This window comes from Crocodylus porosus, unplaced genomic scaffold, assembly GCF_001723895.1.
Source record: "Crocodylus porosus isolate Cpor-Errol unplaced genomic scaffold, CroPor_comp1, whole genome shotgun sequence".
Taxonomy (NCBI): domain Eukaryota; kingdom Metazoa; phylum Chordata; order Crocodylia; family Crocodylidae; genus Crocodylus; species Crocodylus porosus.
In genome coordinates this window covers 25,229,147-25,252,213 of record NW_017728906.1, presented here as the reverse complement: position 1 = coordinate 25,252,213, position 23,067 = coordinate 25,229,147, and the positions used below count along the sequence as shown (strand labels likewise).

The 23,067-nt window shown below is 41.2% G+C and overlaps 1 protein-coding gene across 2 annotated transcripts; it reads left to right on the top strand.

The window, feature by feature from the left end:
- The first annotated feature begins 326 nt into the window (after window positions 1-326).
- On the top strand, window positions 327-22,859 carry CUNH21orf91 (chromosome unknown C21orf91 homolog). Of its 2 annotated transcripts, none has more exons than XM_019528760.1 (5): window positions 327-419; window positions 1,546-1,676; window positions 18,105-18,638; window positions 21,249-21,311; window positions 21,744-22,859. In XM_019528760.1, exons 2-5 carry the CDS (start codon window positions 1,553-1,555, stop codon window positions 21,902-21,904), a joined length of 882 nt encoding a protein of 293 aa, XP_019384305.1. In that variant the 5' UTR covers window positions 327-419; window positions 1,546-1,552; the 3' UTR covers window positions 21,905-22,859. The 2 variants fall into 2 exon arrangements, with proteins under 2 accessions (XP_019384305.1, XP_019384306.1); XM_019528761.1 differs by lacking the exon at window positions 327-419 and adding an exon at window positions 941-951.
- The last annotated feature ends 208 nt before the right edge of the window (window positions 22,860-23,067 follow it).

Genomic DNA, 23,067 nt, shown 5'->3' with positions numbered 1-23,067 from the left:
TCCCGGACCCGCCCCCTTAGCGCCCGTCATAGTACAGCCCTCTTCCCCCACAATCACTTGCTCTAGTAAATGCGCCGGCGGCCACGGCTGCGCGACGCTCTGGGAGAATCCAACTGCTGCACGCGGGGGCGGGGGAAGAGGCCTCACATACCGAGAGCGCTTCTGTGAAAGTGCGTGGGGGTGGAAAGTGGTCGCACTGCCTTGCCCTCTCCCGCGCGGCCTCGCAGAGGAGAAAAAAGCCGTGCAAAAGACGGCGTTTAATGGTTCCTTCCCTGTTTCCCCCCTCTTTCTATCAGGGACAATGGTGCAGGCCGGAAGCAGGGGGGGCGGGGCCTCGCGGAGCCGTGGCCGGCGCTGTAGCCGCCGCAGGCGCAAACAAGTGTGGAGCGGGACCGGCACAGCGACACGAGCGGGCTCGGGTGAGGGTGGCTCTGCGCATGTCCCGGCGCGCCGCGGAGTGACGCGGCCTGAAACGCGGTTGATGAGATAGGCGCGAGGCCACGGGGGAGCCGTTCCCGGGCGCGCCAAGCGGGGCCGCGAAGCCAGCCCCGGATGACGTCATCATCGGGGCGCGCGGGCTGCGAGGGGCCCAACGGCCGGGCTAGGGGGCAGGGAAGAGGTCAGGCAAGGTGTAACAAGCCAGAAGTGGTGTTGCAGAAGAGAGGCTGGGGGTTAAGAGTGGAGGGCAGAGCTAGGATTCAGAGAGACCTCAGCAGGTTGGAGGATTGGGCCAAAAGGAATCTCTGGAGGTTCAATAGAAGTGCAGAGTCCTGCACTTAGGGTGGAAGAAACCCATGCACCGGTACAGGCTGGGAGCTGACTGGCTGGGCAGCAGCTCTGCAGATAAGGACCTGGGGGTTACAGGCCAGGTTACACTGGCCAATACAGTGAATATGAGCCAGCAGTGTGCCATTGTTGGGAAAAGGGCTGATGGTATACTGGGCTGCACTGGTAGGTGTGTTCCTTGTAGGTCAGGGGAGTAATTCTTTCCCTCTAGTGGTGAGGCCACATCTGGAGTACTCTGTTCAGTTTTGTCCCCCCCCCCCCCTTGCAACTTCAGAAAGGATATAGACAAATTGGAAAGAATTCAGCAGGGGGCAACAAACATGGTGATGGGGCTAGTGACATGACTTCTGAGGAGAGTCTGAGGGAACTGAGCTTATTTAGTTTGGAGAAGAGAAGATTGAGAAGGCATTTAATAGCAGCCTTCAACTACCTGAAGGGAGGTTCAAAAGAGGATGGTGCTAGGCTGTTCTCAGTGGGGGAAGATGACAGAATAAGGAGCAATGGTCTCAAGTTGCAGCAAGGGAGGCTTAGGTTGGATATTAGGAAAAAAATTCCTACTAGGAGGGTAGTAAAACACTAGAACAGGTTTACTCACAGAGGTGGTGGCATGTTTATCCTGGTAGGTTTTTAAGACCCAGCTGGACCAGGCTGTGGCTAGGATGATCTAGTTGGGGATGCTCCTACCTTGAGCAGGGGGTTGGACTAGATGACCTCCTGAAGTCCCTTCCAACCCTAATTTTATTCTCTGATTTCTCCCAGGGCAACTATGAATGAGGAGCAGTTTGTGAACATTGACCTGACGGATGACAATGTGTGCAGTGTGTGCAAGCTGGGCACGGAGCAGGAGACACTCTCATTTTGCCATGTCTGTTTCGAGCTGAACATTGAAGGTAAGAAGCCCATCTGGGCTAGCTCTGCCTGGGGAGCTTTCTGTCAAATGGCACCTTGTGCTAAGCCAAGAGGGAGTCCCACGAGAACAAGGTCAGAGGGGGAGCTGGTACTTTCTGGGGTGAAGACCAAGATGAGCCCTCTCTCATAGCCCAGGTTAGATCAGTGACTTGATTATATCTTTCTAGATATAGGATCTATGTTTAAATCTGAGTTGAGGGTAATCTTATGCAGAGTTCAGATTATGGTTGTATCGGATGGTTTGAATAGGGATGATTTTGCTTCAGGCAGGGGGTTGGACTAGATGACGTCTGTAGATCCCTTTCAGCCCTACTTCTCTGTGTCTACGTTGCTATTACCTCGTTCTTCTGTACGCCATAGAAACCCTGGAGCCTTCTTTGCCCATCTAGAGCAGTGGTTTTTAACTAGGGTATCCCGAGTCCCTTTTAAAGATGTTGTGTAACATTACCACTGCCAGGTGTCCAAACACTTGTGTATCACAAGATAAAGCCAGATATTTCAAATAGGAATTCAGAATGCCAAAAACATTCTAGTCTGTTGTGATCTTTCATTTCCTTTGCAACAGAAGATGGTGGTATTATTTTTTCTGTGGTCAAAGAAGGAGTGAGTGGAAGCTAAGAACTGGTATTTTCTCAGCGCTGTCTTGGGTCTAATGCAGTTGAGAACCGCTGGTCTAGAGTATGTAGTTGGCAGCTTTACACTTATATTGTAACTATCCATTTCCCAAAGTTTGTAACTGAAAATTAGACAAGTTGTATGAAAGTTTTCCTCAGATGCTTATTTAATATACAAAGCAGTTAGGGTATTGTTGTTCTTGTTAAATTTACAGAGGAGGATACATCACTGCATTTTCAGAAGCTTTGCAGGCTTGAATTATCATTTTGAAAATTGTCTAAAGGAAATTATTTCCGAATATCAAGAGAAAGATTTAATAGATTTTGTAGTTTGGTAGTACCTGAAGTTCCCAATCAGAGGATTCTGTATTTTTTTTTTTTTTTTTTTAAAGAGCTTTCAAGGCATCTGATCTTCTAGGACAGCACTTTACTGATGCACTCAGGTTAAAACTTCAGTTTCCATAGGAATAACCTGGACAAACGTTTTCAGGGTAGATCCAGTTTTATGCTAGGTGTTTATGTGGTACCAAGGCAGTGGAGCCTGGGTTCATGATAAAGCTTCCAGGCACTACTGCTATAGAGATGCATTTAACTAAGCTAAAATGATTACAAAGGGGCTTATAATATAATGTGACTTAATCAACCTTGATTTCAGGATTCCTGTAAAAGTAAAATGCTTCCGGTAAGGCAAGGCCATGGTTTAATTTTGAGGGTCCCTGAACATTAACTCACAAGCATCTAAGTTTGATGTCCTTGGATTGTGGAGTTTGTGTGTGGTAGTGTTGGAGGGGGTTGTTCTGTTTTGTGTTATGTTGTTTGTCTGTCTTTGGTCTGGGATTTTTTTCCCTATATACGAGTTAAATGCTGGCTTGAACAAAGAGTAAAATGCTCCCTTGCATGCTGCAGATAAATTTTGTTTTAACTCGGGACAAACTTTGTAGCATCGTGCTGCTTCAGGATCTAGAAAATTACTTAATTGATATTTATTCATTCAGATCTATGTGCACAGCTGCAGCAATCTAAATTGACAGGAGACAGCTGAACATGAAGGTTGTCTACAATGTGGTACATAAACTAGTGTTGCTTTTGATGTTTTGTTGATGGTAACATCCACTGTAACTGATGGTAACATAAAGCCTTTTTGGAACATCTTTTGAGGTGTAATAAGTGTTTCACAGTGCTTCAGCAGTTTCTTGTGCTGACTTTCAATAAAAAAAAAAAATCCCTAGAATTAGCTTCAAACAGTATCATTTAAATTAACAAAAAAAAAGATAAATTAGTATTCCTGTTCTGCATTTTGGTAATAATATGCTTATCTGCTTTGTTGATATAGACAGAACTTTCTACTGTATTTGCATCTTTTCATGATGGAATTGGACAGTAGTTTTGAATATTAAAGTATGCTGTCAGGCTGTTTTTAAATCTTGTTGTTTTCATGTCTTTAAAATGTCATTAGAAATCTGCAAGCCTCAGGTTTTTTAATGCTACCATCCCAGAGAAAAACTTAAAATTTTGTCTTGTCAAATACTGGACTTTTTCATGGGAGTTAAGTACAGCCTTCAGCTACAAATGGTGATTTTTTTTTTGCTGCTAGAAGCATTGACACAGATAAAGCAGATGTCATATATGTTTGCTATGTTATGTTGCTTGAGTTGTACTCTAGCAAACTGGAAGTATACACCATGGCTATTACTTTAAGAAATACTGAAATTTCATGTGACTTGTGACTTCAGAGATATTAAAGATTTTGTGAAGGAATCTAAGCATTATAGTCTTAGGAGTTCTTAAAGAACTAGCTATGTAGAGCACTAAGTTCTGCTTCATTTTGTGTTTCAGTTCCCATTATATGTGCCTGTATTAAAAATTATGGACTGGTCACCATAGTCTTAGAATAGTTCAGTCTGTAATGGATTTCTGCCTTCAGTGTAACTGTATGAAATAAGGAAGTGCTAACACTATTTTTAGAGATGGGTAACTGAAGTGAGACATGGTAAATTACATGCCTTTCCAAAACAGCACCAGAGTTTCCGAACCAGGAAGCAAAAGGTGGTTTCCTTAGTCCTAGTTCAATGCCCTGTCCTCAATAGCCTTTCTAATTCTTGAAATGATACCAAGATTCAGGAAGGAAAAAGACTGCTTAATCTACACACTAATAAAATATTCCATAAATTTTCTTGGCTTAATTCAATCATAATAAAAGCTGTCAATAAGTGTTCTAATACACTTACTCCTTGTATCAAAAATATAAGGAATTATGACTTGCCTAATAATTTGGTTTGAATAATTCCGAAAGCTATGAGAGAGTGCCTAGAAATGTCATGGTTATTATTACTGCTCTTATATGAACATAACAACTAAATAACAGTTGTCAAATAGGTATATAGACTTAGTTTTGTTATATTTGCTGCTGGCAAAGGGTTACATAATTACCATTTGTTATATAACCTGTTAGTTTCTGTTCTAGCATTGGAAAGAGATAATGTATACAATAGTTATGGTGATTTTTGTTTTAGCGAAATGTTTCAGGATAGATAGCTATGGTATTATTGTTTCTTTAGCATTCCCTGTGTCCACAGTAGCTTGTTCTGCCTTCATACACAATTTTTTTGCCAAAAGGTATCTCCAACTCCTTCATCTGGCAAAGGTCACAAACTTGAGTTTGTGAACTTTAAATTCTTTTCTTTTAAATTCTTCCCTTGGGAACATCTGATCCTTGTTTTCTAGAGCCAACTATTCCAGATAACTTTATGAGAAAAATGAAACTTTTCTGGCTTGAGAGTTAATATGGTATGGGAAAAGATATGACGTTTTAAAATGTTTCCTAATTAAATAATACAGAAAATACAGCTAGGTGACTGTACAAATTGCAGTTGAATTAGTGTTGAGTACGCTTGTGCCTTAGTAGAGCCACATCTGTATCAGTGTTATTCCAAGCAGCCATAACAGTCTGTTTGTATGGATAAGACTGCATTCTTGAGGAACATAGTTAAGTTGAAGTGAAAACCCTTTTTAACTCTTAGTCTGGGGCTGTCCCAGCCTGTCCGAACTCACCAGGCTTCTTCCTGGGTTGGTGTAAAATGTTTAGGTGTGTCTGAGGCTGCCTTTGTGTGTTTAAACATTCACTGGAATATTTGAAGTGTGCATAATTATGAGGATATCTGTGAGTAGTTTTACAAGCTCAGCATTGTCAATAAAGAGATGTGTTAGATTCTCTTCATCTTGAAATCTTAATTCTAGAAATGTTTCTACATGTGTTTGCTTCTTGACTTTAGCTTAAATATAGCTGATTTACTTCATAGTCCTTGTGAATACATGTACACTGTGAGGAAATTTTGGCATCTTAAAGCACTTCAGTGGGGATGTGGGAAGAGAGGGCAGCCTGACTATCTATAGAGAAGGCATCTGCGAATCCAAAATGTGTACCTGAAGTACCTGCCAGTCCTTAAGTTAAAATAAATATTAATATTAACACTTAATTTTTTTATTTAAGAATAGCTTTTACTAGTATTTTGTCCAACTGGGTGCCTCTGTAGATCTTGCTTAGCATAGAACTAAGGTTTAAAACTGCCACTTTGCTCATGTAAATCCTTGTTGTGCATTGGTTGGCTTTCATATAAAGAGAACATGACAGCTTGGTGTATATGTGTATGTAACTTTGGTCCTTTTTATGGATACAGGAATGCATAGACTTGTAGACTGATTTCCTGTTCTACATGAGGGGTAGGTTGCATAAATAAGTAAGGAAGTTGCATGAGGCATGTCAGCATTACCACTTCGAAAGCTGCTGACGATGACGTGTGCAGGCCTCAAAGGTCTCTGCTGGCATTCTTCAAAGATGGATGTTTTGCATATACTACAAAAGTAGTTTGAGTGGGTGCTTTTGTTTTTGTAAATCTGATAGTTTTGAGTTGAAATTCTATTTATCCACTAAAAAGACACTGGGAAAGTCTGTTATTTAACTCTACGAACTGTTTTCCTCCTAGGGAAGACTGCATATCAAGATTAAAATAATTCAGCCAAAGTTTATTCTGTCGTTTGTTTGAGAATCAGTTGTGATGGCAGTCCTTGTGAGGGTACTGGTTCACTAGCAACTGGAGCAAGTTTTATAGACAACTTAAAAGTTAGGTGATAGCCAGAATTTCTATGTAGGGGCTACATAGTATGACACAGTTTTATATAGATGAACATGCCATACATAAGTTTCCTAGGATGGAGTGGCCATAACATTATTAGTGGGAATTGAATAATGGCAGGCCTTCAAATGCTCAGATTGCACATGTGTACACAACATCAGTGTAGTTTGATCCATGGCAGTGTGTGTTTAACATGTCTCTGCTTTGCAACATCACACTTCAAACATCATGTCCCCAGAGACCATCACTGCATTGAACCTATTCCCAAACCAGTGTAGGGACCTTTGCATTGGTGCCAGCCTCACAATATTCTGTACAGTTTTTCAAGTAGATTGCAGGATGTTTATATCTGAGGATAGAGACACATAAATAAGCTATTTTAAGTTTACTTGTAAACTTAAAGGCATCTCAGCTGCAGTAACTGGCTGCGTGCATAGGATTAGCTACCACGGAGTAGCTGACAAACTTCTAAGTTCGCACCTTAACTTACCTAATGATGATTTATTCATGTGCCTATACGGTCAGCATTTCTAACTAAACTGGAAGCTAAGAGTCTGATTGCATCTCTCATTTCATAGAAGGTAGTGCATGCATGCTTGCCTTTGTGGAATTTCCTGACCCTTTTTCTGCTTCACTGACTGCTTACAACACTATTGTGGTTAATTTTTGAAGACTGGAGCATCTCGGCATTCTGAATACCATATGTTCATGTTTATTTATTTATTTATTTATTTATTTATTTTTTGTGTAGCATGTAAGCAAGTATCTCCTGTCTATCACATGGCAGAACAAGAGAGTGGATGAGAAAAAAGTGACTGACAGATAAAAATTATTCTGTTGTAAAAAATGATTTACTACAACTGCCTTCCTCTCTTCCTTATTTTTTTTTGTTTGGAGGGCTGACAGAGAAACAGGAAGCTATATCTTAACAAAAAACTGCTACGCAGGTGGGTCAAACAAAGTATGATGTTTGAAGCCTCTAATATTTGTGCCAAAATCTGGTTCTTCATTAAGTGCATAAATGAACACCTTTAAAGGGTGTAGAATAGTAGACTTTTGGTACAGAATTAGCAAAGTAGGCCTTTCTTTTGTATCAGACTTACCAGAATTGCCTATTTCATGTCAAATCTAATTTAGGATAGACAACCAATAAACGTTAAGTGTTAACATCCCAAGATCCTAGTCTTATGCACTCCTACATTGGGTACAAATGAAATCAGTCAATTCTGTGCTCAGTATATTTTTGGCAGCAGAGCTCTGATGCTATAAATGCAGTTGGCTGTCATTTTTGCAGAGTCCTCTGTGCTTAAATTAGTCGCAAGTAAGCAGGGCAGGGTTTATTACTGTTAATCTGGCAGATCATAGATTGCTTCTTTCCAGCCAAATAAGAGAATCCTGCTGAGTAGTCCACAGGTCTTTGTTTCTGCATACTAGTTTCAATGTTGCTAGCAGTAGCAGTGAATGTTTCTAGGTTCCCAGCCAGTTTGCTGTTACCCACTGGAAAAAAAACTTTGTACAAGGAGCTTCATATGACTTGATGGCTCTTCCAGCTCTGTTCCTGACACTTTGCTGACAAAACGAAGCAAAATGAAATATCTTCCTTACTGAAGATATTAACAGTCAGTTTTATTCTGACAAAATTAAACGTGTTTGTGTAAAGGAGAAAAGACCTTCAAACTGCACTATTTCTTACTTTCAAATTTTAAATATGAATGGAATTTCTTTAGACTTGTACATTTTGTGCAATGATGGTTGTCTGTTTAGGAAAGATGTAATGTAATCACCCTTAGGGTGCGTCCAGATGAGCAGGAGCATGTTTACCCAGGGAAGGCCTGTGCCATGTGTACACTGGCACACAGCAGATTACTCCCAGTAGGGTAGGGGAGGCTGGGGCCAGCAACTTTGCTGGACCCAGCAGGAAGCCTGTATGGCAGCATGGCTCTGGCTGGCCAGGCTCTGGGTTTGGGTGATATATGCAGGAACCATGTGCGCCACCCTGCTTCTTTTGGCATGGGTTTTTTTTTTTTTTTGACCCTGGGTTTTCCCAAAGTAGCAGTTTGGGGAATGCCTGCATGTGCAGTGTGTGACACCACAAATGGGTCTGTAATACCACATACTGCATGTCTGCACTTGTCTGGACATGCCTTTAGTCTCTAATTACGAAGGCTATGTCAGTTTTGCAATATAATGATTTTGCTTAAACATGGTGCACCCGCCTGGTCTTGTATAGGTGCTGTCTAGTGACCTTTGAGCGCACACCCAATTCTGGCTGCAGGGTGTGTCCCTGGGCCCTATGTGTTGGGTCACGCTCAACCCCAAGGGAGGCCCTGACATTTGCCTGCCCCAACTTAGTCTTCTTTTCTTCAGTGGTGGTGTTCTTCCTTGGGGCTTCTTACAGACCGGGTGCTGCCCTTTGTGGGCATTTTTGGGGCTCCCCTATACCCCAACCATGTGCCAGCCCTCAGGACCACCAGGTGATGGGTTGCTGGCCTGTCCCTTTTTTTAATGTTCTTGTCTGCTCTCTTCTCTCCTTGCCCATCCCTCGATGACCATTCACCCTGGATGACAAGGTCAAGGACCATCCTCGTCTCTGCACCTGTCTCCCTTTTGAGGCTTCTGCTATGCTGCCTCAGTCTTCTCACTTGACTCGAGGGTCACTTGTGGGTACTTCCCCCCTGGTCCAGCCTCCGTGTGCCCTCCAAAATAAAGTAATAAAAAAAAGAAGATAAGAAAAGAATAATCAGGGTATGGGCTTCTGCCCTCCCCACTCAAGGGTCTGAGTCTGTGGTCCACAAGATCCCTCAGCGCCGTCTCTCCTTGGCCCGGCTGCCTTGCCGAGCTGGGTATGTAACTCTTCTAATGTGGTCAAGACCCCTCTTGGGGGTCTCTGTCCAGCCTCGTTCTGAGCTGCCAACCCTGTGGAATTGCAGCCTGGGGAGCAGCTTTGCCCTTTGGCATTGCTGCACCTGTCTCCATTTTCCTGCTGCCGGCTTTTAAATCTGCCGGGCAGCGTTTTTTGCTGATGTCATCTGCTGGTGCTGTTCCCAGCCGGCAACAAAAGCAGCTGATGAACCGCGCTGGTGGCTCTTCTTGGCATGGCTCTGCTTCTCCTAGGGATGGTAAGCGTGCCCTCTTTTCAGGGCCATCTATTTCTTTCTTTGGGCAGGTCAGCCGTGCCTCAGGTCCTGCCACAGGAGGCTGCTCTGGTGCCTCCATTTTTGTCCCCCTGGGACACATGGCATCAAAAGTACATCAAGACATTAGGTTTGGTTCTGGGCTGCTGAAAGACCTATTAAACCACATATAGTGGCTGTTTCATATTGCTTTAACTTCATGAGCTGAGAAAGGTTATTAAAGTCACAGTGACTACTCCTGTCTAAGCATAATGGAAGTAAGTCTTAAAGCCCCTGTTGGAGGCCTTTTACAGGATTCTCTAAAAATAAGTTTTTCCCTCATGTGTATGCTGTCTTCTCTTTTTCTTTACTTTCAAATGGCTTTAATAGAGGAGGCATAAGAAGTAATAACCTTGAGGGGAAAAAATAAATGAGCCAAGGACTTCACTTGTAAAAGAAAGTAGTTGACTGTTGAAGTCTTTAGTGTCTTGCTGTGGTTAAAAGCAACAATGACACTTTTTATTTATTTTAACAACTTTTTCCCACTGTTTTCAAAAACCTTCTGATACCTATTTAATGATACCTGGTACAGCATAGGATTTTAGTGCAAACTACTTGTTGCTATTTTTGCATGTATAATCAAAAAAGCAAAATTGTTCAGACTTTAGCCTCAGGGGTTTTATAATTGAAGAATGTGTGGTGATGTCCATCCTTCTCATGTGAATACAGAGAGAATCTTTACATGTCTCACTTGTTTGTTCAACTACCATTTCATCATTCTGTTTAAAAATAATAATGAAATTGCTGACCTCAAGCAGTCTCTAATGTTCCTCTTCATTTTGATGGGGATAGCATCTTTTTACCAGAATTGTAGCAGAAAGCTGATCACTTTTGTAGTGGACAAACTGCTGCTGAATCAACTTAGTTTGCCTGATCCTGCATGGACAGACTTAGCATGCTAGGGCTGCAGGGTTGGGCTCGTACTAAGTTGTGCAACACTACTTGGAAAATAATAGCTGCCTGTTCTCCCAACATGACATCTGAGCAAAACATGAGGCATGTGTTTGTATGGGAAACTGTTCAAAAAGCAGTTGTTGCTTCATACCAAAAAAGATATGTTCATCTTTGTGAATCTCACAGTGATTTTTTTTTCCACTTCATTATGCCCATACAGTTATTTTAGCATTTGTATTAGATAGGATCTGAAGTGCATAAAAACTTTTATTATGGCCTCTCTGTTTGCTTCAAACAGTTAAGACTTGTGCTGCTTAATGAACCACAAAATGACTTTTCCTACCACTGGAGGTATTTGCATTTCATGTTCAACGTTCAGGACAAATGCTGTATCTGATCCAGACTACAACATATATTTAAATTACATTGAGTGCATTTACACGTGTGTTAATGTGCTTTTCCTAATGCATGTGAAATATGAGGTACTAAATAAATGCACATTAGGCAGTAACGCAGCCCTTCCCCCCCCCCCGTGACATTTAATGCACAGTAGCCTATTCTACTGCACATTAGACTATTAGCACTTTTCTTATGCACCACTTTAGCGTGCGGTAGAACATGCTACTGTGCATTAAAGCACATGTATAGGCATCCCCATTCTGCCCAAAGTCCTGGCTTGTATCATCACTAACAGCTGTACTTTCCTTCCCTTAATAAGGGCAAAAAAAATAAAAATAAAAAGGCCATTGCTTTTTTTGTGGCCTGAAGTGCTAGTACCACATTTATGTATGTTCTAAAATATATATATATATTTTTTTTTATTGCAGTACAACAATAAACCTAAAAAACCATCCTGGGCCAGTGGCTTTGTAATGACTTGGAAGGGAGAGGGACTTAGTTGCTTTTTATTTCAGCAGTACCTCATCTATATCATATGGTTTTGCATTTTCTTATGACTTGATCTTTCTCATGTTCCAGTTGGCAGGGGCTGGGAAATGCTGTGGTAGGCTTCTCATGCTTCGTTACAGATGATAGAGTTTGTTATAGCAGGGTTGGCAGCAGGTTTGCTGGCTGTTAAGGAAGGAGTGTTCACACTTAGAGAAAGAATTAGACCCCTTAGCTAGATTCTCTATAATGGAGAGCCTCCAAGGTGGAAGCATGGAGGAGATTCCCAGGGTTGTCTCATGTTCTCAGGAAAATGCTGGTGTTGAATAGCCTACTAATCCTTGCAGAGTTGGAGACATCCAATTTAAAGATGGTGAAGTGAACTAAAACAGCCTCCTATTCCAAGAGCTGTTTTTTTAAGATATAATAAATATATTGAGTTGTTCTGCAGTTCTGTAGTTGTTTCAAATGCAGAATGTTATAAATGAGACATTCCTATGCTGAATGTACAAAGTACTTTGCAGTTTATTGATTTTTATTGTTAGGTATTTGACTGTTAACTCAATTCACTTTACTTTTAAAATAATGTGATTCTAGAATAAATCTGTTTTAATATTCTTAGCTTTTAAGGTAGCATTTACAGTTCAAAGCTGAGTCATGTGCATAGACTTGACCAGGCTTGTGAAATTAAGTGGGACAATGATGCAGCTTCCGTTAAGTTTGTCATGCCCAAACATGATGGGAAACGTTTTTTTTTTATTAAACTTATCCTTTAACAATGTTTCTATGTAAGTATTAATGAGCGAACAACAAAACAGTTTCCATTTCTATAAGTACAGTTGGACCATATACATATGAATCGGGACGTTTGCAGTTATAACTTGAATGATAATCTGCCCGCCTTTGCAGACTAACACTTATTAGGCGACTGAAGCCTTCCAGCTCAGTTCAAGGTATATAGCTTTTTATTCCCCCCCCCCCCGCCTTTTCTTTCCCCTTATCTTAAAGGAAGTTATATTTAATACCATATTTTGTCAGATATAAGAACCCACCAATAATTAGATTCTATATATGGAAAATTTATTATACTTTTCCAGGTATGGAATCTTATTGTTGGAGGTTTGCCTTTTTAATTTGTCCCCTTCCCACTGCTGCAGCAGGGAAGGTAAATCTGGAGGGTTAGGTAGCCCCTTTGCCCCCCAACCTCCCCAGTTTCTTCCCCCTGCAGCCCCTCCCACCCTGTTTTTACTGTCAGACCTTGCTCTCTCTGAGCACATGGAAATGAGGGGCCAATTTGAGAACACTGATCTTTAAATAAACATACATACTCACTTTTTTGTAGTAATGCTATATTTATTGTTTCCTCATCTTTAGAACAGTATTAGCTCTAAATACTCCTAAAGATGAAAATGTTTCAATTGCATAAATCTCCTAGGAGAGTTGCAATAAACTGGCTAAAATGCCACAATCCAATACTTGCTGTCTTTTTAAAGAATGATCTTGGTGGATACAGTTCAAGTCCTGATCATTTTTATGTGGGTGGTTTGAAACTTGCTTAATTGTAGGCAGGTTGCTGAATTAAAGAGCAACTGCTCAGGTGTTTGTTGTGGTCTTTTTTTAAAGCAGTAGGGGGCAACATTTTGGTATCTGTGCTGCAAATAACCTTGTACCCTCCCTGTACCACTTTCATAGAAGTCACAAAGTAGGACTGGATGGTACCTCAAGAGGGCATCTAGTCCAAACCCCTGCATAAGGCAACAATGATCTGTGTTTTGATTTCCTTCCGCTTACTGATTTGCTGCTCTGCTTTTTGCTTCTAGCCCTGTGTTCTCTGCCTAATCTGCTACTTGACTTTCTTCTCCCTGCTCTATCTGCCCCCGTGCTTCTTTCTCCTTCCCCAGTCTGCTTTGTGGCATGCAGAGGCTGCCTGTGCCACTTGTGGCACCCATGCTGCAGGTTGGGTGCCCCTGCTTTAAAGGATGCTACTTATCTACTCCTTTGGAGTTCACCAGCACACTATGGATTGCAAACACTCTTCTTTACAGGGGCAGGAAGAGGAGAGTGGTAAGGAATCTAGTCCTGCAAAGTACCTGGGTTTTATTTAATAAAATACAAATGTCTTATAGTTACAATGGAAAATATCTTTTGTGGAATTTATTGCAATGGGTTGGCTGATGATTTAGTAAATGTGAATAAGGGAAAGGCTTTCTTTCATTTGTAAATATAATATAGCCTATCTGCTCAGCTCTTCTTCTGGGAGTACAGGAAGGCAGTGATTTTTTTTTTTTTTTTCCTTCTTGCGTCTCTATCAGAGAGAGAGAATTAACTCTTGCTGACTAATTTTTGTGTGTGCACATGTTTACGGGTAACATTTTAAGCTAGTAAAAGTCTCTAGAAGTATAGGCTCTGTCCTTGAAATACATCATCTGTAGAAAGGGAGTGCCTGGAATAAATATGCTTGAATAGTAGAATTGAAGGTATAGTCCTTAGTCTTTTTCTCCACCTTGTTCTAGACGAAACTGAGAGTCAAGGTCACATGTAGAGGAGGAAGGGGTGAGATAAATATTTAGGGCCCTTTCCCAGTCTTACCAAGGGCTTTATTTCAGATGTTGTAGCTGTGACTAGAATTCTGAAGGGGAGCAAGCAAAAAGAGCTGCTGTTCATGAGTGACACTGTTTTTAGAAAATATGGGAAAGGGGGAGAAGTATTAGAACAGGGGCAGGCAGTTATTTCAGGCAGAGGGCCGCTTACTGAGTTTTGGCAAGCCATCAAGGACCGCATGACAGGCAGCCAGGGGCAGACAAATTATTAATTTTCTAAAGTTTTTAGGGACCCCGTGGGCCAGATAGAATGTCCTGGCAGGTCACATCTGGCCCACTGGCCATATTTTGCCCGTCCCTGTATTACAACCTTGTACTTCCAGCTCCTAGGCAAAATAGGAAGGATCAGACCCCTCCAAAGGACTCTAAAAGACAGTAGAAAAGAATGGTTTCAGCAGTACCCTAAGCATACAGTGGTATACTTAACCAGCTTTAATGGGGAGGGGGAGCACCTATTTAGGAGCTTGCCACAGCTGTTATAATCTGTTAGGTCTCAATAGCCCTGTAGCAATACGAGTTACCTAAATCACCTTAACATAAATGCTGGATGAAGCATGGTTAAGTAGGAGCAGTTTACCACACGGATAACCCAATAGAATTATGCAGACATAACACTTGCACTGTAGCAGTTTATATCCATATCCTTTTGATAATGATACAGTCCTGCCGTCTGCTTATGCCCCTAAGTAAAAACCATGAAAATTTTTTCCGTATTCTAACAGGTTAGATCAGGGTTGTCAAATATATGGCCTGTGGGCTGGATGGAGCAATACAATTCAGGAGGTGGGGCCGCAGAATTCAGGGCTCATGGGTGTGATGTTTACAGCTGTTGGAAAAACAGGAGCAAGAAGGAGCTATGTAGATACTTGCCCTGCTGCCTCTGTACCCTAGCCCTTTGCTGCATCCAGACCTCCTCCCCTCCTTTGGCCCCACAGATCAGGTCTGGGGCCCAGGGTGAATTTGACATTCATTGTTTAGATAAGTAACTACACCTTTCAATTTTGAATTCATCTAAGTTGGGTAAAACCTAGTGCTACATCTAGATAGCAGAAAATCTCTCCCTGCACTTCAGCAGTTCTAATCCAGACAATTTCTACAGACTGACTAGAAATATGACTTTAAACTGATACTTGCGTCCTAAATGTACGAACATTCTTAAATTCAATTCAAACCTCACTTCTCATTTTAGCTTAATAATGATACCTTTGCTTGCTTGTCTGTTTATTTTTTAAAAGAAGTAGATTTTAGGACTTGGTATAGCAGTCATTAATTGGGGAATACTGCAGTGCAGACTATCATTAGTTAGATTAATTTAGCCTTGTAGAATTCTGACAGCTGAAATTAAATTAAACTTGACTCTATTTCTCATTAGTGCTCTTTATCCCTTTAGCTGCTGATAACAGGTATTCACATGTTCTTAGTTTTAAAAGCAATTTAGACCTGGAAAGTCGCAGTGAATACTTGCTGGGATCCAGATCTAATAACAGCAGCTTATTCTGTTGTATTATTTTCAGTTGAGGTAAAAAAACCAAACTCTCTTGGATAGCTACCTAACAAGATGAATACAGGCATAAGAAGTTAATCAAGCAAGCTATTTATTGCCATTTTTGTTTTGGATGAAAAGAAGTGTGGTCACAAGGATGTGTAAAATAGCCTTGATATGCAGGTGTTTAATACACCTGTTGAGTGGATTGCAGAGAGTATGTGCCCTTCTCTTCCTCCCCCATCTGTCCTTCCCCAAAAAAGAGCACATGCCAAGATATCCGTTATTAGATAAGGTTATGCCCTTCAGGGTTTTAGTCCTGTTGTAAGTGGGCATTATGAGCTGCTAATTATTGTTGCTGAAGTCAGTAGTTCAGAATAAGGATCTAAAATCTGTTGTAGGTGAAAAAGTAAGAATGAATAAATGTTCTACCCACTGTACTTCCCCCAAGTTTGGTATTATTCAGTAACTGGACCCGTTTGTAAACGGTCACACAGTTCAGTCAAATGTTGCTTCTTTAGCAATGCCAGTATATAGGGCCACCAAAGTAAATAGAGGGATTTTAATAAAGATCACAAGTTATATCTTTTGAATTAATTAGGGCAGTGGGGTCCAACCTTTTTGGCAAGCATGCCGTAAATTAGTCCTGTGCCCTCCTTGAGTGCTGCTCCAATTCCTTTCCTATGACCACTCAGCTTTTCTGCTTCCTGCCCTGCCAGTGTGCTGTTTCTCAACCTCCCTCTTCTGTTGTCCCACACCAGAAGCAGCTGCCTGTGGTACGTTGGCCAGCCCTGCCATTAGACACTGTTTATTAAAACCACTTTCCATATTTTGACTTTAAATTTGCCTACACAAGACAAATATAGGCAGAAAACAAGAAATTTCCTCTTGTAGATGTTTATTTCAGTATGTTTAATATGGTGAAAGCTTTGAGTTGTGGGGGTAAAGGTAATATAGGCCTTTTCTTGTTACCAGCTCAGCTTGCCAAGTCTTTCTCTCTCTACTTGTGACCTTGTTTTCTTTCAACTTCACTGGTGCTTCAGTTCTGATGTGGATCTGGATTCTTTCCCTTTTTGCATATCTTGTTCTTAATGAAGCTTATTTTACTTTAATTGTTACAACAAAAGGCTGCCTGGATCAAGGTTGTGTTTAAATACTGTGCAGACATTGAGTCCCTGCCTCTTGTTGCTTACAATCTGAGGACAAAGTATACGGACTTTGGAGAACAAATATTAGACTCCTAAATAAATACCCTGATTTTTTTTTTTTCAAAGATTCCCAAGCTGGCTATAGGAAGTGAACTGCTGAATAAGGTGTTAACTTTTCACCCATCCCCTCCTGGGTAACATGTATCTACTTAATACAGGGAGTGACAAGAATCTGGCAGAAAATCCTTTGTAAATTAATCCTTTGTATGCTGTTGTCTTGAGATTTGTACTTGGAGTCATCCTGTTATTGAGCTTGTTTCTGCTGATCTTACTGTGGGGTAGCCATCCTCTTAAGTTAAAGTTATATGTGATTTGTCCCTACAGACTGCCAGACTTGTTTTCTTTGAATACCCTTTATTTTCTGGGTATTCTTGGCTTTTATAGTATGAATGATATATAAAAGGCAATAATTCCTTTGTTAATCACTGTCTCTTGTATCCATCTCAGAAAATAATGGAAGGGTGAACAGCTCAGCCAAGTGAAGTTTGAGGCATTTTAAGATGAAGTCTCACAGGCTGTTACAAAAGGACAGTTATCCTGCCCCACAAGTCCTCTGGCTGGCATCAGCCTCCCTGCTTACCTGGAGCAGACAGCTTGGGCCAAGGCTAGCCTGCCTAGTTTGCGAGGGGGGATTTGCAGGGGAAAGTGCAAAGCATCCTGAGATTCTGGGGAACTGTGAGTTAACTTGAATCTAGAGGGGATCTGGGACAGAAGTTCAATAAAGCAGTTTAACCTGAATCAGTTAAATATGACACTGCATTGACCCAGATTTATCTCAAACTGGTTTCAGCCATTTTGAAAGAGTTTTATATGCACTGAACTATGGTTACGTTACAGATGTGTGCCAGTTTCCGATTACTAATACCAGTTTATGTGTGATTACTGTCCCTTGCCATTGTATCTATCAGAACCCTTTTGAGGTAGTGTTTCTCACAAGGCTTCTTGCTGTGGTCACTGGGGCTGCTGTCTGCAGTGAAGCAGTTAATGTTGCCACCATGATTGAACCATAGCCACCAGCTAAGTTGAGTTGAATTCTCTGTTCTACACTACAGAAATAACTTGTTGACCTAAAGAATCTATTGCCTGTAAGTGTCTTCAAACTATATGTTGATAAAGAAAATCATGGACATGAATAGACACAGGTGATATATTGGATATAATATATCAGCCCTTCCTTGTACAGGATTGCTGGGCAAAATAGTTTATACACAAACACTTAAATGGAACCAATAGCAGAGAATCCAACTTAGAGCAGTGCTAAAATATTTCATTTTCAGTTTTAATTTCAGTGGTTTTATTGGCTGTGTGAAAATAAAACCTCTTATACAAGCACTTCTGAGCTTCTGTACAGTTAAAGCTATTATCGAATGCTAATTGATATATTCAGTAACAGAATATCTGTCACTTTTGTCTTGACAGGTGTACCAAAGTCTAATCTCCTACACACAAGATCATTAAGGGGGCACAGAGACTGCTTTGAGAAATTCCACTTAATAGCAAACCAAGATTGCCCACGATCAAAACTTTCCAAAAGTACCTATGCAGAAGTAAAAAACATCTTGAGCAAAAAAATTAACCGGATTATACAGTATGCGCAAAACAAGGATTTGGACTCTGATTCTGAAAGCTCAAAAACATCCCAGCACCAGCTTTTTAACTTCAGACATCAGACAGACAGAAAACTACTCCCACAGTTTGATTCCCCAGTACCCAGGTACTCTGCAAAATGTATAGATGGAAATTCTGGGAGCATTTCAAACTGTTCACAAAGTATTTTTGAACCAAAAGAATCCACTGATTTCAGACTTGATATGTTGCAAAAAACTGGTGCTACGTTTCGCTGCAGTAGTGTTTTGTGGGCTAGTCACAACCAAACACAGAAGACAGAAAATGCTGAAAGTGACTTGGATACCAGTGTTCAAAGAAGATGTCCCCATTATAGCAGGGAAGAACGTAAGTAGAGGGGAAATGAGCTAGTGCTGTTTAGCTTCTTGCTGTCTTCTGCATAGTTTCTTCAGTCTCTTGACCAGTTGAGAGCTTGCCTGTTGCTAGTGTACATAAATCAGTGCATGGTAGGAAAAGATGATTATTGTGAAGCTAGGAAAACTAGTTTTCAGGAGGCTATACTACCAAGTAAATCGCTATGGATTGTATATTCTTGCTTGTGAACCCAAATTAACCTACCACATGTCTTATACTGAAAGAGAGCTCTTGGCTCTTGGCTGGAGGTACCATCGATACATCAGTCTGATATCAGATCAGCACCGATTATACAGAAAATCATCTCTATCAGATATTGGCCTGATGGGACCAATAATTTGGCTGATAAACACCCATGCTGCGCACAGCCACAGAGTACCATGGAGCAGAGCTGGCAGAGTGGAAGCAGTGGAGGAGGGAGGGAAGGGGCATGGAGGGGCAGATCACTGCCCCCTGCTGTGAGGGAGGGGGCAGGGGCAGGTGCTGCTTGGCGGGGTGGGGTACAGGCCAGAGGCACTGCTCATAGGGTGGGGGCAGCTGCTGCCATTGCTTGCAGGAGAGTGAGCGCAGGGATGTGTGCCCCTGGATCTGCATGGGGTGGGTGACAGCTGCTGGATAGAACTAGAGATGGCGCTATGCAGCTCTTCTTGCCAGGGGCTGGGCTCCAAGTGGGTTTCAGTGGTGCTGGGAGGAGGCTGCAACCCCTTTTCCCTGCGGTTGGGTGGAGGTGGGTCGTTTAGCTGTGGCTGCACCAGGCGGCAGTGTGGGTCTAGAAGTGGAGCTGCAGCAAAACCTGTGGTGGCTGCGGGCCCCTCCCAGTGCCGCCAGAGTCTGCTCTGAGCTGAGCCCCTGGCGAGAACAGCCCTGCACAGCACTGGCTCTGGCTCCACCCCGCAGCTGCAGCCTGCCCTGCTTCACACAGATCCAGGGGCACATGCTCCCTGCCCCTGTCCTCCCAGGGTGCAAGTAGCAGCGGGAGCTGCCCCCACCCCAAGAGCTGTGGCTCTGTCCCGTACCACCGCCTGCCCCCTCCCTCACCACAGGGGGCATTGATCTGCTCTGTCATGCCACTTCCCTCCCCCTTCCCCTTCCCTTCCCCTTCCACCACTTTGGACTTACCACCTGATGGTAGTTGTATTGGATATCCGACCAATATTGGTTGATATGTGTCCTTAAAAAGCAGTTATCAGCCCCCCAGATCTCTATCTGTGCACCCCTAGAAATTACCTTTTTAATGTTATTTGCCAGGGATGGGTAATCCTGCCAGTATGTTACTTCCAACAGCAACCTTATTGTCTCCTCCTAACATCCCTGAGATGCATTTTAGACGCCAAACTATCTTTGATTTAATGATATGGGAGACTAGTGAACTTTGCAGGAAATCAAAATGTGAAAAGTAATAATTGACTTTAAAGATGCCTAGAATGTGGAAAATAATATTTAGAGTGTTTACTTGCCAGTGATACAGATTGTCATAGCCTTATATGCTAACATAACTCTCAGATGTTTTTACTCGTAGCATTTCTTGATGGGGAAGTAGGAAAAAATACACTAGTTTTCATTCCCGTAAGAATTTGTGCCCTTCTCCTATGCTGTATTAAGTTCTTGAAGGTTAAAACAATGCCAGTGGGATGCCTTTGTAAATAAAAAAAGTATATGTTGTAGATACACAAATGAGCAGTGCAGCTGACAGACAAGTGATTGCTTCTGTGCTGCAGTCTTTGCTAGGGGCAGTTTCTACTGTGTCCCGAGTCACAGAACTTAGAATTTGCATTCCCTTAATCGCAGGTGATATGTTTGATTGTGACTATTAAACCAGAAAAAGCATGGCTTTAGGGGATGGAAAAAATAACACATAATGAGGTAATTAAAGGCTATATATGCACACTTGCCCAGACAAGTGTCAGTTCAGATGCTGTTTTTGAAAGCTTCAACTACGAGGAGAGACTGAGGGATCTAGATTTCTTCAGCCTTTGCAAAAGAAGGCTGAGAAGTGATCTTGTGGCTGCCTACAAATTCATCAGGGGAGGGCAGCAGGGAACAGCAGATGCTCTGTTTACTAGGGCAACCCTGGAGTAACTAGGAGGAACATTAGCCACAAATTGACAGAGAGCAGATTTAGGTTGGACATCAGAAATAACTTCTTCACAGTTAGGGTTGCCAGAATCTGGAATGGGCTTCCAAGCGAGGTGGTGCTCTCCCCTACCCTGGGGGTCTTCAAGAGGAGACTGGACAAGCACCTAGGTGGGGTGGCTCTTTCCTGCCCAGGGCAGGGGGGTCGCATTCAGTGACCTACCAAGGTCCCTTCTGACCCTAACATCTATGGCTCTATGAACTTTTAACACTGAACACAGGGTTTTGTGTGAATAGGGTATGTAAATTAATGTAACAGTTGCAGCTGAGTTAGAAGAGTGACTCTTCAGACATTGACAAATTACTGCTAAGCGGTGTTGTTCTTGACTTACCTGAACAGCTATATTTAGGGTACAAATAAATAATTTTGAGGAACTGACAATCTGCTTACTAATGCTTATGTTTAATATTTGGCTTCTCTGGTAATAATAATGGGTTTTGTTGTTACAGTGAGTACGATGACTCTTGGAGAGTTAGAGCAACTAAATAAAAAGCTTCTCAAGCAAGTACAGGGTAAGAACTTTTAAATTTTCTTATGGTTGTGCAAAAAAAATATAATTTGAAAGAGAACTACAATGACTTACCAAGGTTTTAAATTTTGATCCAAAATCCACATGAACCTAAATACCAGAGCAAAGAAGTAAAAAAAAAAACTTAACTACACTTTGATATAATACATGCTGTTATTATGAAATTACTTCCGTTCTAGAAGAAATTCCTTTCATTTTCACTTATATGTGTGTAAATTAGTTTAATTTCATATTTGAACTTTTCAAATCTAAACAGTTTAGCTTGTTTAAGTGTAAGGTCTGCTAGGGTCCTTAGTTTTGGCATATGAATTTATGGGCTCTGCTGTTGAAACTTTAGACCTGCCCCTTTTTAAATATTTAGAGACTTTCAATTAACAGTATGACTAGTTAGGTTAACCTGCTAATCTTTTTACAGATGTTTTTGAGGAGCTGACACGCCAAGTTCAAGAAAAGGATTCCTTAGCCTCCCAACTTAACGTCCGTCACATTGCTATAGAGCAGCTGCTTAAGAACTGTTCCAAACTGCCATGTCTACAAGTGGGACGAGCAGGAATGAAATCCAGCGCCCCCATATAAATGGAACAAGGCTTGAATCTATAGTATTTTCCTTAACAGCTTCATTCTCAGTAGCTGAACACAGCCTAACAGCTTTTTTAGAAGCTTTTGAGGAAACTTTGGTTTTTTTTCTTTGCCTTCAGAAACCAAGAGATAATTGTATACTATAAGGTTTGCTTGACAAAAAAGCAAATTTTTTGTTGTTGCGGTTTTTTGGGGTTTTTTGTTTGTTTTAGATTTAGAAATATTACTGAAGTTAGTTTTTGCTCACTTTGAAAGTAGAGTTTCCCCACCCCCTCATCCTTCCCCTCTCTTCCCTATACACACAGCGGAAAATGCCCCTTGAAGTGGATTTCATGTGTCTATAAAATAGCATTTAGTTCATTCTCACAAAGAATGACCTGATGCTTATAAGTATGGGGCAAAATGCAAACTTTAGGTCATTAAAAAATTATGTCTGAGAAAGCTTTAAGGGGAGGAGCAGTATTACTGAAATTCGCCTCTTATTTATTATGAGCAATATTTTATTATTGAATTTTTATACTAAAGAAAAATTACTATTTTAGGTACTTTTCCAGATCTCTTTATAAAATGTCTGAATGATTTTGTGTAATGTTTATGCCTTGTATATGATTATTTACCCTTTTTCAGGTCAGTATCTTTTCAGGATACAATTTTTTTTAAAAAAAGGATCTTGTTTCCCAAAGAGATTTGTTTCGCATTTTGAAAAATGTGAGGGTGCATAACTTTTTTCATTTTTGAGTAAATTTCTAATTGAAGAATTTAACTTCATCAGGCATGGATTGTATCTTGTATAGTAAACTTAAGCACAGCACCTCCTTTTTCCCCCTGAAGTATTCCATTTTAGTTTTCAATCTGTGGAAAGTGGAGTTGTTTTGTACATGTGAAAATATTTTTCAATGCTTAATAAAAGTATATGGCTTCAGAAAAATGAAATAAACCCATAATACCTCATAATTCTCTCAGTGGTCTTGATATTACTTTTCTAAACTTAGAACTTGAGGAGACAGTCTAACAAGTTAGGATACAAACTATTGAAAGTGGTTTTTTTGAGCACCAACAATACTTTATATTTCCCTGCCTCTTTAATATTAAATATTGGAAATCTACAGTGAGAAATACAAGGGTTCCCTCCTTTGCAGAAACTTAGCGAGCAAAAAAGT

Coding starts and splice junctions, on each gene's coding strand:
- CUNH21orf91 (XM_019528760.1), top strand. CDS start 1,553: ATGAATGAGGAGCAGTTTGTGAACATTGACCTGACGGATGACAATGTG. Junction 18,639..21,248: donor CCATTATAGCAGGGAAGAAC/GTAAGTAGAGGG, acceptor TTGTTGTTACAG/TGAGTACGATGACTCTTGGA. Junction 21,312..21,743: donor GCTTCTCAAGCAAGTACAGG/GTAAGAACTTTT, acceptor ATCTTTTTACAG/ATGTTTTTGAGGAGCTGACA.